General features: G+C 44.6%; 1 protein-coding gene across 3 annotated transcripts in view; it reads right to left on the bottom strand.

The window, feature by feature from the left end:
- Positions 1-2,142: 2,142 nt before the first annotated feature.
- Positions 2,143-18,220, bottom strand: part of Ddx46 (DEAD box helicase 46) — a 46,293-nt gene continuing 30,215 nt past the window's right edge. The window contains exons 16-23 of one of the 3 annotated variants that reach the window (NM_001282055.1): positions 17,030-17,223; positions 13,561-13,698; positions 13,057-13,206; positions 9,293-9,469; positions 7,296-7,514; positions 6,496-6,640; positions 5,816-5,889; positions 2,143-4,626 (exon numbers count right to left, since the gene is read on the bottom strand). In NM_001282055.1, the coding sequence (NP_001268984.1) occupies positions 4,579-4,626; positions 5,816-5,889; positions 6,496-6,640; positions 7,296-7,514; positions 9,293-9,469; positions 13,057-13,206; positions 13,561-13,698; positions 17,030-17,223 (1,145 nt within the window). In that variant the 3' untranslated portion in view covers positions 2,143-4,578. Of the gene's footprint in view, positions 4,627-5,815; positions 5,890-6,495; positions 6,641-7,295; positions 7,515-9,292; positions 9,470-13,056; positions 13,207-13,560; positions 13,699-17,029; positions 17,224-18,220 lie in introns of those variants that run through there. The other 2 variants (XM_006517202.4, XR_873437.3) reach the window with 2 other exon arrangements.

Raw genomic sequence — 18,220 nt, 5'->3', positions numbered from 1 at the left:
TCTTAAATCTCATCCCTCTCTCAGTCCCTTGCCCATGCAATCTAAAAGTCCCGCTTTGTCAATGGCTGTACAGCAATTCTTTATTATCAATCAAAGCCAGCTCGGGGCAGGGACCCTCAGGTCTGGAAGCACAGCTTTTGGGAGCCAAAATCAGACACAGCATTAGAACCAATTTCCAACACCTGTACGGAGCCAACCACCTGCGGGCCAACAAGCTTGTTTGCTGTCCCTACAGTTCCTTCTTCCAAAGCAGCATGCAGATAGCAAAAAAGCCCAAAACTAAAACCAAACAAACAAAACACCCCAAAACAAACAAAAACAACAACAAATAAAACAGTATTAGCATGTTCTTTTTCTGCCAGATGTGTTGCTAGGAACCCAGCACCTCACAAATGCTGGGCTCTACCACAGACTTCCATTTCCAGCCCTGCAGTGGCATATCCTAATCGGAAGCCAAAGTGGAACATCATGCATAACACAGGACTTGAGTGACAAAACACACCTGAGCCCTAAAGGTTGCCTCTTGCTATGTGTATCGCCTTGGACACACAACTCAAGTCTGTAAAATCAAGCATTTACTGACTGTAGGCATTGATAATGGAGGACTACACGGTCTCTAGCCTCAGGAAGCTTACATTCTATGGGGTGGGCAATAAACACGAGTACAGCTCTGTGTAGCAGGCTGTGCCTCGTACCTGTAATCCTAACACTCGAGGGAGCAAGACATCAGGGGTCCATGCCAGCTAAGACTACAGAGGGTACTGGCACCGTCTCAAAAACAAAACAAAAAAACCAAAAAGTAGTATTGAGTGCAATAAAAATGGCCAGTGCTTTTCATTTGTGTGTGACGTGCACACTGTGCTGAGCCCAGTGGCAAAAGGAGCTCAGCGCGAGGAAGGCAGCTCAGGTGGCAGGAACTTTGTTCTCTAGTTTTCCATTCTTGAGAAGTTGATGTGGAGCAGCACACGGCTCAGTGGGCAGAGGAGCTCATGGCTGTAGTTCAGACGCCTCTGGCAGAGGCACAGTTCCAACTCCTGGGACCCGTTTCCCAACCCCCACATCCAAGCCACAGCGGACACATATGAAAGAACAAACAGTCACGCACAGAGTATATGGAATGTAAAGTTTAAAAAAAAAAACAAAACAAACCAAAAAGCAGCCGCAGACTCTACAGAAGGCTGGGCACATTCATAAACCTCAAGTCAAGACTGCGCTTCCATTTACAACAGCCAAAAATCAACTCTAGGGAATTCCTTACATTGGTTTGTGTGCGTGATGTCAACGAAACAAACTCGGGATCTAGAAACTGCTGCTCGCTCCAAAGACTCAGAAGTCACAGAGGCGCTGTGGTCACTACTTAGAATGTGTACTCAAACAAGGCCAGCTACCCACAGAATCACGTAAAGGAGTGTGTGTGCGCAGAGCGAGCTGCTGGGGAGCTTGGTGATGTGATTTCATCATATCTGTACCCCCTTTTTCTTAGGATGATGAAGAACAGACCCAAGACTCACACAAGGCAACCAGGTTAAAAAGACTATATATATATTTGATAACCAAAAATGGAAGAGGATTTTTTGTTTGCTTTGTTTTGAGGCAGGGTTTCCTTTCCTGTGTAGCCCTGGCTGTCCTGGAACTTTGTAGATCAGGTGGGCTTCAAATTCAAAAATTCACCTGCATTGCCTGCATGTGCTGGGATTACAGGCATGCACCATCACTCCTTTTTTTTTTTTCCTTTTCTTTTTCTTTTTTTTTTTTGGTTTTTCGAGACAGTGTGTCTCTGTGCAGTCCTGGCTGTCCTGAAACTCACTCTGTAGACCAGGCTGGCCTCGACTGCCTCTGCCTCCCAAGTGCTGGGACTAAAGGTGTGTGCCACCACACCCGGTGAGAATTTTTTGCTAAAAAAAAAAAAAAATGCACGCCATGTATGCTCTCCTGCACTTGGGAGACAGAAACAAACATGTAGATCTCTGTGAGTTCAGTGCCAACCTGGTCTACAAAGCACGTTCAAGGCCAGCTGGGGCTGCACAGTGAGACTGTTAAGAAATGCAGAAAGATATACCAACACTAATATTCCCCTTAGAGGTCCACAAATAAAAAGGTTAGAGAAAAAAACAAAAGACAAAGCATTCAAGGAAAGATAATCTGAGACAATGCCGACTGAATCAACTTTATTCTGTAAGGAATTTATAGAGAGCCTGAGGAAATATTGATATTGCATTAAAAAACAAATTAAACTCTGTACATCATTAAAACTTTAAAAATCAGTCAGTGTTGACACTAACAGATATACTGGGCAATATTCCATTTTAGGACAAAATGCTCTCAGGGCTTCTTAGATACACAAACAGAAAACGTGATACGATGTAACTTCTGAATCTCCAGGGAGCCAGGGAGTTGAGGGAGCACTACTGCACCAGTATGGAGTTTCCGGGAGCACCACCGCACCGGTGTGGAGTTTCCGGGAGCACCACTGCACCGGTGTGGCTGCTGTGTACTCTGAAATTAACAAGCTACACCTGGGCGATGAGACGCAATAAATAAACCAAGGCCGGAAGAAGTGCTGGTGACAGGGATTCCAGTGTGATGTTCTAGTTCCTCCTGCTGTAATTGCTCTTTTCTTGAAGTGAAGTAACTGGGTATGTGAAGATCTAAAAATATTTCCCAAGTAGTTCTTACTTTTCTAGTACAAGTAACCTTACACTTAACAAGTAGGATAGGTGGCTGTCACTATGGCTTTTAAATATGTTACACTGGTTTATTTATTATTTATTGTTCTTTAGACTTATTCACTGGAATTACAGACAACTGTAAGCTGCCATGTGGGTGTTGAGACCTGAACCTGGGTCTTCAAAAAGAGCAGCAGATGCTCCTAACCTCTGCGTCACTGCCCTTGCCTTAAAAGTATTTAACAACTCTAGTATGCTCTGACTTAAAATCAACCTCTAAATCAACAATATATACACATATATTTGCTTGTTCTCTTTTTATAAGACTGGTTCTCACTGTAGCTCTGGCTGGCCTGAAACTCACTATGTAAAACCAGATGCAGAGGACAACAGGCTGGTCTTGAACTAAGGGACCATCCTGCCTCTGCCTCCCAAAGGCTGGATTACAGGTGGGTGCCACCACACCTGGTTTAAATCGAGACTAAAAAACTGTTCTGTCTTTTTAGGTAATCCAATTATTCAGAATTAGACCTCAAATGCTCTAAAGAGGAATTTTTGATTCTTTGTGCACCAAATTTTACTAAGAAATGCTGTGGTCTGAAATGTAAATACCAGTATTTGATGTAATTTCTTTATTTCGATTTACTACATTTATTTACACCTGTGTGTGCATGAGAGAGCACACACGCACAGTAATGCGAATCATAGAACAACTTGCACTTTCTGCTATATGGATCCAAGATATTGAACTGAGTGATCAGGTTTGAAAGCAAGACTCACATCCACCAAGTCACCTCGCCTGCCCAACAACCAGTAGTAACAAAAATGCTTTGTTTTCTCGTATTAGACCTGGGGCACACTTAAGCAAGTGCGTTACCACTGAACTATATCCTCAGCCTTGCCTGCACGGTTTTTCCACATGAGGCTTTATTATATAAGGCCAAACTGGCTTCAAATTCATCATCTTTCTACCCTTGCCTACTAGGTGCTATGATTACAGGCATGCACCACCTTGCCTCGTTTTAATAAAGGGGAAAATTCATAACTCCATCATCCTGAAGGAAAGTCAGATTAGAAGTATTATGGTAGAGAATGTACCATAATATCAATGCCTAAAGAAACACTTGAGGGACAGGATTAACATGGAGTATGTATTGGTCATAATAACTTTCTCTAAAGGAGTCAATAAAGAAGTCAGCACTTAGGCAAAACCAGGGGCGAGAGAAAACCTTAAATAGTAACACTAGCACAGTAGAAAGACGTGGAGAGCCAAGTGTGCTAAAACCAAGCACTGGAGAGACAGCTGGAGGAGGATCACAAGTTCAAGGCCAGCCCATGCCCCACAGTGACTTTCTCAAAAGTAGGAAGAAATAAAAAAGAAATGCAGAAATCCCATTATACTACTTATGTTTAATTTTATAAGCCAGGGCTTGACTATTACTCGTTTCAGATAAAATTAAAATAAAAACTCTGAGCCTGTTTTGTAAACTTCCATCACAGCACTCTAGGGTCCTGCTCACATGCTCCAGTCTGCGAGGTGTAAGCTCAGCAGGCTATGACCAGAGCTTTTTACCTTTCTTAGGTGATGAGCACACCACAATTCCACTGAAAGGACAGGTCAGTGGCCCTTAGTGCCTGACAGACTTTATTACAGCATTCAGTACAAAATTCCAATGTCTTCCAGATATTTAAAGTGTTGGTATCTAAGGTTTACATTGAAGAACATCACATTCTGAAAACAGGTCTAATGTAGATGGTTTTGGATGGGTATGGGGTAGTACTTACAGACGACCTCTTGAACAAACACTGGTTTCTTGTATTTAAAAAATAAGCAAGACAGAATTTTAAAAGCCTTACTTTACAATACACTGTAAACGTCACAGACAGCAAAGGTACAAAGTGGCTCCGATGTTTATAATACTTTGTATCGTCCTTTGTTGGTTGGTTGGTATGAATTTTGCTATGATGGAAAATAAAAGGCAGAAGGTTAGAAAAAAACACACAAAGAAGTCAATGTTTAAGATCCCTTTAACAATCTGTAAAACTGCCCTGTCTTGGAAAACCAAAAATAAGTAAGTAAATAAATAGGCTACTGTTAGCCAGTGTAGTTGTGCATGCCTTAAATCCCAGCACTCTCCACAGAGAATTTTGGGACAGAAAGAGCTATGGATAAATCCCATCTCCAAAATCATGCTACTGAGTGGAGGGAGACAGAATTGTTTAATAAAGAACTCTGCACCCACTGAGGAACAGCCAACCAATGACTGCCTCAACTTGAGACCACCTCATGGGAGAGAGCCAACCCCTGACACTATGAATGATCCTCTGCTATGCTTACAGGATTCTAGTATGACTGTCTTCTGAGCAACTTCATCCCCCAGATACAGATACCTAGAGACCCACAGCCAAGCATCAGGCAGAGCTCTGGGAGTCTTGTGGAAGAGTGGGGGATGGAGGGGAGCAAGCAGGAGGGGTCAAGGACACCACAAGACCCACAGAGTCAACTAACCCGGGAGCATAGGGGCTCACAGAGCCTGGGCCACCATCCAAGGAACGTGCAGGAGCTAGCCTAGATCCTACATATCTGCAGCAGATGTAGGTTCCCTAACAAGACTGGGGACTGTCTGAGTCTCTGCTCCTGCCATTGGCTCCCCTTTTCCCTCCCTGGACTGCTTGGCTGGGCCTAGATGCCGAGGATAGTGTGGTAGTAAAGGAATGTATTGTTGCAACCTACAACAGACTGGCCTCCTCAATATAAAACTGATATAAAACCAGCGGACAGCACTTAACTGCCACAGAGTGACAACACACAGAACTAGTCTCCAACATTACAGCCACGGACTTGTTGTATTTGAGGGCGAGGAATAGTGATGTGGAGGTCAGAGACCAAGCTTCTAGAGAGCGCAACAGTCTGCACGTCTTCGTCTGGAGAGTGACTACAGGGCTGTGCCTACTCTACAAATCCATCAAGGTATCTTTGTTGGAGATAGGGTCTCTAAATAGGCCAGCAGCCCGGCCTTGAATTCTACTTCCCAGAGTGCTGTGGTTACAGGTGCTCCGCTGGCAAGATTTATGACCCCTGTGCCTGTCTGTATTGACGTTCAATGGAAGAGTAACTAAAACAAGGGAGGCCTTCAGGTTCCACTCACCAGTCGGATCAGTTCCTCTTTTATGAGCCTGGTGATCTCTGCCTTTGCTTTCTGCACAGCCAGCTCGTTGGCACCTGAAGATTCATTAGAAAACAAACGGTTCACACTGCTGCACCACACTGGCTGTTTCTCCACATGAAGGAGGTCCAGAAGACAGCACCTCAAGTCATGTCGGAAGTGCACTGCCCTCCAAGGTAGTGAGCCAGTACTGCTCGTTTACCTTCTAACTTAAACTCCAACCAAAATACCTAATTAGGGAACCCTGTGTCAGCCCTTAGCTCACTCGGACAGCATGGGTACTAAAATTAGAACCATGCAGAAACGGCAAGCACACAAAATCATGAAATGCTCAGTATTTAAGAAGAGGAAGAAGGAAGAAAGAAGAAAAAAGAAAAGAAGAGAAAAGAAAGGAAGGAAAGAAGGGAGGAGGAAGAGGAAACATGAATATCCTTAAAATTCATACTTTCTTTATAGAAATTTTCAAACTTAAATCCCATAAATCAATCTTTCTGATTTATTATTTATCTGGTTACTAAACTCCTAGTAAGACATCAAGCAACACAAAACTTAGTTCTTAAAGGTGTTCCTTATTTTCAATCTTTCCTATTAACAATTTCACACTGATGGTGTTCTGTCTATACCAACTGTGATCTAATTCAAGCAGAAGCAACAGCACGCACTTTCGATGGCCAGGTAGATCTTGCGCTCTCCTTCCTTGGGCTCCTTGCCGGGAGGGAAGTAGGTGCCCCTGATGGTGATGGCGGCCTCAGAGTACTCGCTGATCCTCTGCAGGGCTTCCTTTGAGGTGACTTTCCACCTCGCAGTCTGAAAGAAAGGGTTGGGGAGTCACATTACCACATAACCATCTGGGCTCAGAGCAGGGGGAGCCTCCGTGGATAAAGGTCACTGCTGCCCAGCGGACGGGCTGAGTGCAACCCCTGGGACCTGCCCAGTGAGAGGAGAACTCCTGCAAGCTGTCCTCTGACTTCCAATCCTGATGCCTGTGCCCCTCCCCCAAATAAACAAGATATAATATACAAGCAGCCTAAAATCCTGAGCTGAAATGTAACAATTCAGCACCTATACAGGTAAACCCAAACAGTTAATGCACACGGGAAGATAACCCTGTTTCAGGGGCTGGAGATACAGCTCAGTGCTAAAGTACTGAAGTGCCACACGCCTGGCACGTATCAGGTCCTAGCTTCTCTCTCCAGCGCTGAACAATGAATGAGCACACCCAAGTGTGGTGGTGCACCTGTGATCAAGCACTCAGGTAGGAGATCAGGCAATAAGGCCATCCTTAGCTGCATGACGGCTTTGAGGCCAGGCTGTACTACGAAGCCTGCATCAAGAAATAAACCCACACAGACCACCACCACCTAAAGCCTAGCAAACAGGTTCTATACTTTAAGGAAGGGATTCTGTTCGTAAAGAAGTGTCTCTACCGCACAATAGGAGAACCTTTCAATCTGTCACTTGCCTGTGGGAAGTCATTAATTTCTAATTCTTCCTCGTATCTCTTGAAAGACTCGCTCTGCCCACCCTCCTGTCTCTCTTCCTCCTGCTTCTCCAAAGGCACGTAGTTGAGCTTGGCATTGATCTTCTCAGCAAGCTGCTCTGCAATGGTTTTCGCAGACACAGTGGGAGCCAGGATAGTGCCACCTCTGAGGATGGCGTTGGTGGCCTGCTGCATCACATCCTACAGTTAAGGAAGAGCTCCAGTTAAACCTCCGCTGCAGCCGGGCGTGGTGGCGCATGCCTTTAATCCCAGCACTCAGGAGGCAGAGGCAGGCGGATTTCTGAGTTCGAGGCCAGCCTGGTCTACAAAGTGAGTTCCAGGACAGCCAGGGCTATAGAGAAACCCTGTCTCAAAAAAACAAAAACAAACCTCGGCTGCAGAGAGCACCTCGGCCTCAGCACAGACGACTCCCCCAGAGCCCCACATGTCCTGTGTAGAGTGTCCATAGCTATGCTGTCACTTACCCCTCTCTCATCTAGGTCAGAGGATACTCATCGGCCCACCTCATCTCACTAGATAGACACTGGTCATGAGCTGACTCTCAATATGACACACAGCACATGACCACTAGGCATCTCTACTGCAGTATGATGCTTGTGCTAGCACCATCTCTGAGCCTTCCCACCCACAACAATCCATCCAAACACTCAATACATTACAGTAAGTGACTCACTCAGAATCTTCAAAATACTGTCAAAATTAATTACATATCCTTTGGGCATTCTAGAAAAAGTCTATTTTACTTAAAGGTGATAGCATACTCCTGTAATCCCGGCAAAGGAGAGGCAAAGGCAGTCATCTCTGAGTTCAAGGCCAGCCTGGTCTACAGAGTGAGTTCCAGGACAGCCAGGGCTACAAAGAGAAACCCTGTCTCCCCCCAAAACAAACAAAAAAACAAACAAACAAACAACAAAAACAAACCACAAAATCTTAAAACCTTCCAAAACACAAATCATGTGAAATGTTTAAAGAAAACATCACACTCTACTGTTTAAACAAACTATTTTGAATGAGAATTAGGTGTTCATATATCAAGGAAATTGTTGCTATACCTGAAAAACCCACCCAATGAAACAGATTAGGAAAAAAAAAGTAATTAAATTTTTTCATTTTTTGGTAAGACAAAACTGCAGTACAAACTGGATTTTTTTATCCATAATTTTTGGGGAGTGAAACATTTAGGAGCTTTAAATTTTTAAATTTTAGAATATTTGCACAGACATTATCAATTGAAAGCATGCAGTACAGTGGTGGGCCATGCCGTGATCCTAGCACTGGGGCTTGAAAGACACATGTTCAGCATCAGGTCACCAAAGCAAAGTTTCAGATTCGAGCCTGGGGATGCTTGTCTGCTCCATGTAAACCATGCATGGCACCGTGGATCGGGATGCTCACTGCTCCGTAGAAGCCATGCATGGCTAACATGACTAATTGGTTTTCTAAAAGAGGCACACAGAGATCTTCTGAAGGAAAGTATCATAGAATCCTGTATTGGATTCTTTTTTTTTGTGCTCAATTTAACTCCTGGAAAGGATCTACATTGAAATAGTGTCTGGCCGGGTGTGGTGGCGCACGCCTTTAATCCCAGCACTTGGGAGTTAGAGAGAGACAGATTTCTGAGTTTGAGGCCAGCCTGGTCTACAAAGTGAGTTCCAGGATAGCCAGGGCTACACAGAGAAACCCTGTCTCAAAAAAAAAAACCAAAAAACAAAAACAAAAAAAACAACCAAACAAAAAAGAAAGCAGTGTCTGAAGCACACTTTCACACAGGACACTTGTAAACTTGGTGTGTAGGAAGTAGACAGGAGGATAAGCAGTTCACAGTCCCCCGTGGCTACCCAGAGAATGCAAGGCCAGCCTAGGCTGTGAGAAACCCTGCTTTTTAAAAAAGAAAAAGACTCTTTCCATTTCTGGATCTTCACGGCAACAGCAGCAATGGCTCGGAACAAATTACTTAATACCTGAGACTCGATGCCCAGGTTCTTCTGAGCGTTGATTCTGAGAGCCAATCTCTTGGCGATTTCTAGCTTCTCAGCATTGCCTGCAGTGGGCGCGGGCACGCTGGATGTGCCGGGTGCAGCCATGTCCTTTACTCTCTTCTTTGAATTAAACATGCTTTCAATCTGTTCATCAATCTAGGACAGGAGAGAAAAACAAATCAAGGATTAGTAAACACCGCATTAGAAATACTAACCGAGGGCTGGCGAGATGGCTCAGTGGGTAAGAGCACCCAACTACTCTTCCAGAGGTCCTGAGTTCAAATCCCAGCAACCACATGGTGGCTTACAACCACCCGTAACAAGATCTGACACCCTCTTCTGTGGTGTCTGAGGACGGCTACAGTGTACTTACATATAATAATTTATAATAAATATATAAATAATAATATTTAAAAAAAAAGAAATACTAACTGAGCTGGGCGGTGGTGGCGCACGCCTTTAATCCCAGCACTTGGGAGGCAGAGGCAGGCAAATTTCTGAGTTTGAGGCCAGCCTGGTCTACAGAGTGAGTTCCAGGACAGCAAGGGCTGGGCTACACAGAGAAACCCTGTCTCGGAAAACAAAACAAATTTTTTTTGTACATTGTATTTATGTGAGTTTTGAGGGCTTATATGTCTGTGCACCATGCCTGGTGTATTTCACATGGTTGGGGCCTGACGAGGTCAGAAGAGGACGTAGGATCCCCAGGGACCATGATTAGTGATGCTTGTGAGCCACCATGTGGATGCTGGGATTAACCCGGGCCCTCTGGAAGAGCAGTAAGTGCTTTAAACCAGTCACCTCTGCAGCCCAGATCTTGACCTTTGACTCTCCTGCCCCGTCTTCCAAGTGCAGGGGCTACCGGGGATACAGGCTTGCATCACCGCACTCAGTTCACTGCTAGAGATCAGACCAGCAACCACTCTACCAACTGAGCCACATCCCTGGCCTATTTTTTTGAATGAAGAAAAATGGGTTGATGTAGTGGCATGTACTTCTAATCCCAGCACTCCAGAGACTGGGACAGGAGGATCACCAGTTGGGAGGCCAGGGCAGGCTACGTAACAACTCCCAGTCCAACAAATAAACAAAGACAGGGATAAGGAAATGAAGACTGGCTTCCCTATGAGCAAGAGCAACAGTGAAGCCTTCAATTCTCAGAAGTCATGCGAACCATAGATACTTAGCTATACTCTCACCAAAACAGGAAACGACAGATCGCTTGCTATTGATGTGTGGGTGTGTGCGTCTCAAAGGACACATGGTGGAGCTGGCTTTTCCTCCCATCCTTACATGGGTTCTGGGGAGAGAACTCAAAAGTGGCCAGGGTTACATGGCAAGCGCCTTCTCCAAGTCATCTCTCCAGCTTCCACATCTTTTGTTTTGTTTGTTTGTTTTTGTTTTTTGAGACAGGGTTTATCTGTATAGCCCTGGCTGTTCTGGAACTCACTTTGTAGACCAGGCTGGCCTCGAACTCAGAATCTGCCTGCCTCTGCCTCCTGAGTGCTGGGATTAAAGGCGTGCACCACCACGCCTGGCACGTCTTTTGTTTTAAAGGATGTCTTTCAACAGGGCTTGGTGAGGTGGCTCAGAGGGGTGAAGGCACTTGCCATGAAACCTGGTGATCTAGCAGGGCCGTGGTGGTGCATGCCTTTAATCCCAGCACTCAGAAGGCAGACAGGGCTACATAGAGAAACCTTGTCTTGAAAACAAAAACAAAACAAAACCAAACCAAACCAAAAAAAAAAAAAAAAAACCAAAACCAAAACCAAAAAAACCCCCACCAAACAAACAAACAAAAAAGAAACCTGGTGACCTGAGCCTGAGCTCCAGGATCTACAGGAAAGGAGAGAACTGAGTCAACCACACTGTTTTCCGACTTTCGCATACATGCCACGGTGCGCGCACGCATACACACGCACGCACACACGCACGCACACACCCCATCAAGTTAATAGAACAGAACTACAAAAACACAAAGGACAAAACAAAAACCAGCTTTGCCCACAATGAGCTGAGGCACCATGACGGAGGTCGCAGAGCTGCCCTCTTCAGAGCAGCTCAGATGTTGTGGCTGTCTTCTCCAATGAAATGGTCTGCATTTAGCTTCTTTTTTTTTTGGTTTTTCAAGACAGGGTTTCTCTGTGTAGCGCTGGCTGTCCTGGAACTCACTCTGTAGAACAGGCTGGCCTCGAACTCAAGAGATCCCTCTGCCTCTGCCTCCCCAGTGCTGGGATTAAAGGAGTGTGCCACCACGCCTGGCAGCTGCTAGCTTCTTTTTAAAAAAGAAATCAGTGAGGGTACTTGTTGAAGTGAACATTTAACTGAGTGAGGCTGGTTTAACTTAAATAGCATATACGCTATTAAAAATCTAAATATGTAAGATCAGAAATGAGGAGTGTATATGGTACAAGTTCAAAGTTTGCTTTTGACACTGTTAACTTTTTATAATTCTACCTGTGTGTGGGGGTTGGGGGTATACAGCACGCATGAGTGAGGGTATTACCAAGGAGGTTAAAAGAAGACACTGCTGCTGCCTGATGTGGGTGCTGAGAACGAACTCTGGCCCTCTACAAGAATAGTAGATTGCTTCACCATGCTGAATCACCTCTCTAGCCCCTGGCTTAAGCTTTCTTCTTTCTTTCTTTTAAAAATCACATTTATGGGCTGGTGAGATGGCTCAGTGGTTAAGAGCACCAACTGCTCTTCCAAAGGTCCTGAGTTCAAATCCCAGCAATCACATTGTGGCTCACAACCATCCATAACAAAAATCTGATGCCCTCTTCTGGAGTGTCTAAAGACAGTTACAGTGCACACACATATAATAAATAAATAAATAAATCTAAAAAAAAAATCACATTTATATTTATTTTGTGTGCATGTGTTTGACAAATGTTTTTTTTTTTTTTTTTTTTTTTAAAGATTTATTGATTTATTATATGTAAGTACATTGTAGCTGTCTTCAGACACTCCAGAAGAGGGAGTCAGATCTCGTTACGGGTGGTTGTGAGCCACCATGTGGTTGCTGGGATTTGAACTCTGGACCTTCGGAAGAGCAGTTGGGTGCTCTTACCCACTGAGCCATCTCACCAGCCCGACAAATGGTTTTTAAACATGGTTAAAGCTATACGTGACTTTCACCTTGAAAATTGGGTGGATTTAATGACTTGATCCTCATTACCTTTTTTTCTTTTCTTCTGAGACAGGATCTCACTCTGGAGCCCTGGCTAGCCTGCAACTTACTCTGCAGAGCAGACTAGCACGTGAGTCAGAGGGATCCTCTGCCTCCCGTATGAGGTGAAAGGCTGTGCTACCAGGCCCAGCTCTAGCATGTGCCTTTTAAGTTGACTCACTACAATGACCAAACAGGCACTTTACCTCACGCTAGGCTCGTGTGGAACATTACATGCATGTGCTAGGAGACCCGCCCCGTCCGTGCTCAGTGTGGTCTCAATGGCATGGTCAGGCTGGACACTATTCTCAGGGAGGTTATCTGTAGCCATTATATGAGAGTTTGCTCTACTGCCCAGGCCGACCTTGTACTTTGGCCACAGCCCTCTGAGTGCCATAGGACACAGAGCATCACCACATCTAGCCTGAGATGGCGTTTACTCTATGAAAAGCTGTCCTATGAGCAGGTATGCTAGGCAATTGCTGCACTGAACAAGTTAAACAGGTTGCTGTGGTTCTTCTTCAACTTATCATGAACCACCCCATCGCGCACGTGCAGACTCAATACTTACATCAACTGCAGCATCCTCGTCATCAGAATCTTGCAGGCCAAGAGCAGCTTTCTGCAGCTTTTTCCTCTCATTGGCTAAAGCCTGTTCTGTTTCATCAAACTTGAATCCCTTGCCAGAGAAGCCACTACTCTTTTTAATTATTTTTCCTTCCTTTTAAGAAAAAAGTTAGCAAAGTTAATTTTTAGAGAAATGCTATTAAATATTTTCAAAGTAGAATATGCCAACTGAACAAAAACACTTATGTAAAAGAGAAGATTCTATTTTCACAATTTTTCTTTCCAAACATGCAAGATATGTACCCTTAACATGAGCATTTGGGAGGCAGAGGCAATAAATTTCTGAAAGTTTAAAGCCAGCCTGGTCTATATGGCAAGTTCTAGGACACCCAGAGCTACACAGAGAGACCCTGTCACAAAAAACAAAACACCAAAAACTAAATACAGTTATCATATAATGACCTCACAGTCGTGCTAATGATTCCTCCAAAGAAAGTTTAAAACTCACAGCTTTCTGTTGATCTTTGAAGTCACTCCAGAGTTTTTCTAGGTCAGGAGGCACTGCGGTCCCTGACAATTCAAGAGCTTTAATGATGTCACCAGCATATCGAGCTTGATCCTCTGTGATGAAGGTGTAGGCATAACCCTGATGACAATGAGAAGGACAATGAGACAAAATGAGTCACAGTCAACAGGAGAAACCCAGGCCTTTCATGGAAAACAATGATGACAAGCTTAGGAGAAAATGAGGAGCATCTCACTCACTGACGCTTAAAAAAGTAGTCTAGGGGGCTTGTCCAGCATGCACAGGTCCCTCGGTGCTATCCCAGCACACAGCTACAGACAGCTACATGAAGAGAAACTTGGAGCCCATAAAGCTGTGTCACTTGCATGTCCTTACCTGAGACATTCTTAGGAGCCTGGAAGGTTAAGGAGTGGCTCTGGAGAGATGACTACAGCTTAAGAACACAAACAAACAAGGAGTAGCAAGTGTATGTTTTAGGGGCCACATACACTCTCTCACTCTTTGTCTTTGTGTATGTGTGTTTATAATGGTGGAAATCAGGACTCTTAGCCCATGGGAAGTGCAGCAGCTGAGCCTGGCTGGAAGGGGTGGCTGTGGCTTCTCCTGACATTGGGGATAGGATGTCTGTAAAGGTAAGAACCCAAGTATGGTTTGCTTCCCTTCCCTGTCCCAGGCTTCATTTTGCTTGAACTAAAAGGTTGCAGGGGACAAGTGAGGGTGAACACACTCTCTGTACACTAGAAACAAGAGCAGAGCGTGAACATACATCCTCTTAATGCCAGCAATTGGAAGCAGAGTTAGTTCCAGGCTGTCTTGCGCTGCACAGCTGTGGAAGGCTTTGTATACAAACATCCTAAAACTAAGACATTAAAGCTGAGAACGCCGAACGCTGATTTGTGTACACAGTCTCAGAATGTACAGAGCCCAGGCAGGAGGCCCTGCCATTAGTTCAAGGCCAGCATTTGCTATAGAAACTGTGCTTCAAAAAAAACCACAAAACAAACATCTTGAAAGGGGCTGGAGAGCTGGGGCTGCTCTTCCGGAGGACACTGGACTCTCATTCAAGGGATCCAGCACCCTCTGCTGGCCGCCAAAGGCAGTGCCTCTATGTGGTGCAGACATACATGCAGGCAAACACTCATACAAAAGATAAATATTTTTTAAACATTTATTTTTTTATACGTATGACTGTTTTCCTTGCGTGTATATGTGTGTACTATGTGCATGCTTGGTGCCTGGGAAGTCAGATGAGGGCTTTGGGTCCCATAGAACTGGAGTAATGGATGGATGTGAGCCATATGTGGGTGACTGGAATCAAAGCTGGGTCCTCTGCAAGAGCAGCAAGTGCTTTTAAATGCTGACCCATCTCTCTGCCCTGGAAGTATTTTTGAAAACTAGTATCCACTAGAGTGTTTTCATTATGGGGGTTTAGTGTGCATTCTTATTGGTAATTCACTTCAGTCCCTCCTCCCCACTGCTCTTTCTTCCCAGCCCTTCTGCTCAAGCTCGGGTACTCTGTGTCTTGACTTTCCCCTTTCTTCCCCTCTTTCTGATTTCATGACCTACCCTCACCCCACATGTGTGCATACATACATAAATAGTAAAGAGAGGATCCTCATTGATCTTTTCAGTCTGTCTGTCTTCATTTAACCCCTAAAACATACACTTGCTACTCCTTGTTTGTTTGTTTTTCCTGACTGTACCCCGGCTGTCCTAGAACTAGCTCTGTAGACGGGCAAACCTTGAACTCAGAGATCACCTGCCTTTACTTCCAAAGTGCTGGGATTAAAGATGTGCGCCACCACTGCCTTTTAAAAAACAAAAACAAAAAACTGAACACCATCACCACCACCAAACCCTTTATTCATGTACATATATTTGAAGTATGCCTATGTGCCACCACATGTGTGCAGGAGCCCACGGAGGGCTCAGGGCCCCCTGGAAGTAAGTGGGTAACAGGCAGCTGTGAGCCATGATGGGCATGCTAGAAACCCTAACTAGGTGTTCCATACGAGGAGTCAGTGTTCTTAAGCTGTAGTCATCTCTCCAGAGCCACTCCTTAACCTTCCAGGCTCCTAAGAATGTCTCAGGTAAGGACACGCAAGCTTTATGGGCCCCAAGTTTCTCATCTACAAAATGAACTCATAGCTACCTCACTGGGCCACTGAGGACGAAATCATGGATATGAAGACCTGATAGCACTACTGCTACCCCAGGACGCAACACCTAAGGTTAATCACCTCATTTCTCACAACAAAGTATTCTCATGCCTTCAAAAATAATTATTGGGGGAAGGGAGACTGAGATGGCTCTGTGGCTGAGAGCACTGACTGCTCTTGCAAAGGATCTGGGTCCATTCCCAGCACCCACATGGCAGCTCACAGTTGTCCTAACTCCAGTTCCAAGGGACCCAACGCCTTTTTCTGGCCTCCTTGGCACATGATACATAAACATGCAGGGATAACATCTATGTAAATAAAAACTAATATATTAATTTTTTTCTTTTTAAAAAAGGAATAATTAGCTGGGCACATAGCTTAGTGGTGTGAGGGGCTTGCTACAGTTCTGGGTCCCACCCACAGCTATTATTCTGCAAAATAGAATACCAGAAAAAAAGAATTGCTTTGTTGCACGTGGTGTCACATATACAGTCTGTGGATAGTCCTGACAAAGTAAGATCTGATTGCTCAAATGAAACAGCAAGGTTAGAATGGTGGTTCTCACCTGTGGGTCCTGACCCTTTTGGGGTCACTTATCAGACATCCTGTATATCAGATATTTACAATTCATAAAAGTGGCAAAATTACAGTTATGAAATAGAAACAAAAATGATGTTATGGTTGGGGTCACCACAGCATGAGGAGCTGTGTTGACGAGTTGCAGCATTAGGAAGGCTGAGAACAACTGCCTCAGACGCTATACTGACTAGATGACAGTCAAGCCCTGAAATACCCTGAAGTACACAAACAAGCATCTCTATGTGCAGAACATGCTAGGAAGAGAGAAGAAAATCTGGAGACACACGAGCTGTTACCACTACCTGCTAGAGAGCACGAGAGCTCCTAATAATGTTCGTTTTGCTTTTAAATCTCTATGAGTGTTTTCCTGCATGTCTGTGTGCCACCTCACGTAGGCCTGGAGCCTAGAGGGGCCAGAAGAGGGGACTGAGATCCCTTGGAACAGAAGTTACAGACGGTTTGGAGACACCATGTGAGTGCTGTAAACAGAACACAGGTCCTCTGCCAAAAGGAGACAATGTTCCTAACTGCAGCACCATCTCAAGAGACCTGCACTTGATAATTTTAAGAATACAAAGATACACGTATACATGATTAACATCCAATATGTCTTGCTAATTTAAAGATTTTCAAAATTATCACCATAACCTCTGTTACCCACCCCTCACACTGGGCGCCTGTGCTCTAACACAGACGCGGTTGTAAGGGCTTACCTTGTTGCCCGCTCTTCCAGTCCGCCCAGCTCTGTGCACATAATCTTCATAATGATTGGGGCAGCTGTAATTCACTACAAGAATTAGATGTTTCACATCGAGACCACGAGCTGCAACAGATGTGGCAACGAGGAGCTTGCAGGTTCCATTCTTAAAGTCATTTATGATACTGTCCCTGTCATATTGATCAATACCTGCAAGTAAATTAAAGAGACAAATGTTGAAAATTTTCCATTTCCACTGAGAAAGTCCTAGATGCAGAAACAAGAAACAAATTCTGGGCTGGAGAGATGGCTCGGGGGTAAAGAGCACTAGGTGTCTTCCAGTGGATACAAGTAAACTCCCAGCACCGTGACACAGCTCACAGGTGACACAGCTCACAGGTGCCCACAACTCTAATTCCAAGGGCTCTGAATCCCTGTTCTCATCTCCGAGGGAACAAAGCACACACATTAGGTCCAAACACTCACTCCCATAAACTAAACAAACCTTTTTTAAAAAATCAAATGATCGGGCGTGGTGGCACACGCCTTTAATCCCAGCACTTGGGAGGCAGAGGCAGGCAGATTTCTGAGTTCTAGGCTGGTCTACAGAGTGAGTTCCAGGATAGCTAGGGCTACACAGAGAAACCCTGTCTCGAAAAACCAAAAAAAAAAAAAAAAAAACAAATAATCCCACCTTTACTGTAGACAAAACCAACACAGAGTTACATATTAACCATGAAATGTGGCTACATTCCAGTCTCAGAAGGTAAAAGTGGCTAGGCGTAAAGTAATCCTTAATATTTCTATGCTCAAAAATACATTGCAGTTCTAGAGACATGGCTCAGCAGTTAAGAGTTGCTCTGGCAAAGGACTCAAGGTTGATTCCCAGCACCCACACGGCAGCTCCTACCATATAAACCACAACACAGCATACAGTAACATAGTTTATTGTTTTCAGGATGGAGAAACTAGCACCCAAGTACACTGGTGGTAGGAATGTACAATGTAATCCCTTAAGAAATCAATCTGCGCCAGGCAGTGGTGGCGCACGCCTTTGATCCTAGCACTTGGGAGGCAGAGGCAGGCGGATTTCTGAGTTCGAGGCCAGCTTGGTATACAAAGTGAGTTCCAGGATAGCCAAGGCTACACAGAGAAACCCTGTCTAGAAAACAAACAAACCAAAAAACAAAACAAAACAAAAAACCAA

Source organism: Mus musculus, chromosome 13 (assembly GCF_000001635.26).
Source record: "Mus musculus strain C57BL/6J chromosome 13, GRCm38.p6 C57BL/6J".
Taxonomy (NCBI): Eukaryota; Metazoa; Chordata; class Mammalia; order Rodentia; family Muridae; genus Mus; species Mus musculus.
The sequence above is the reverse complement of the archived record's forward strand: the minus strand, read 5'-3'. Positions and strand labels throughout refer to the sequence as shown.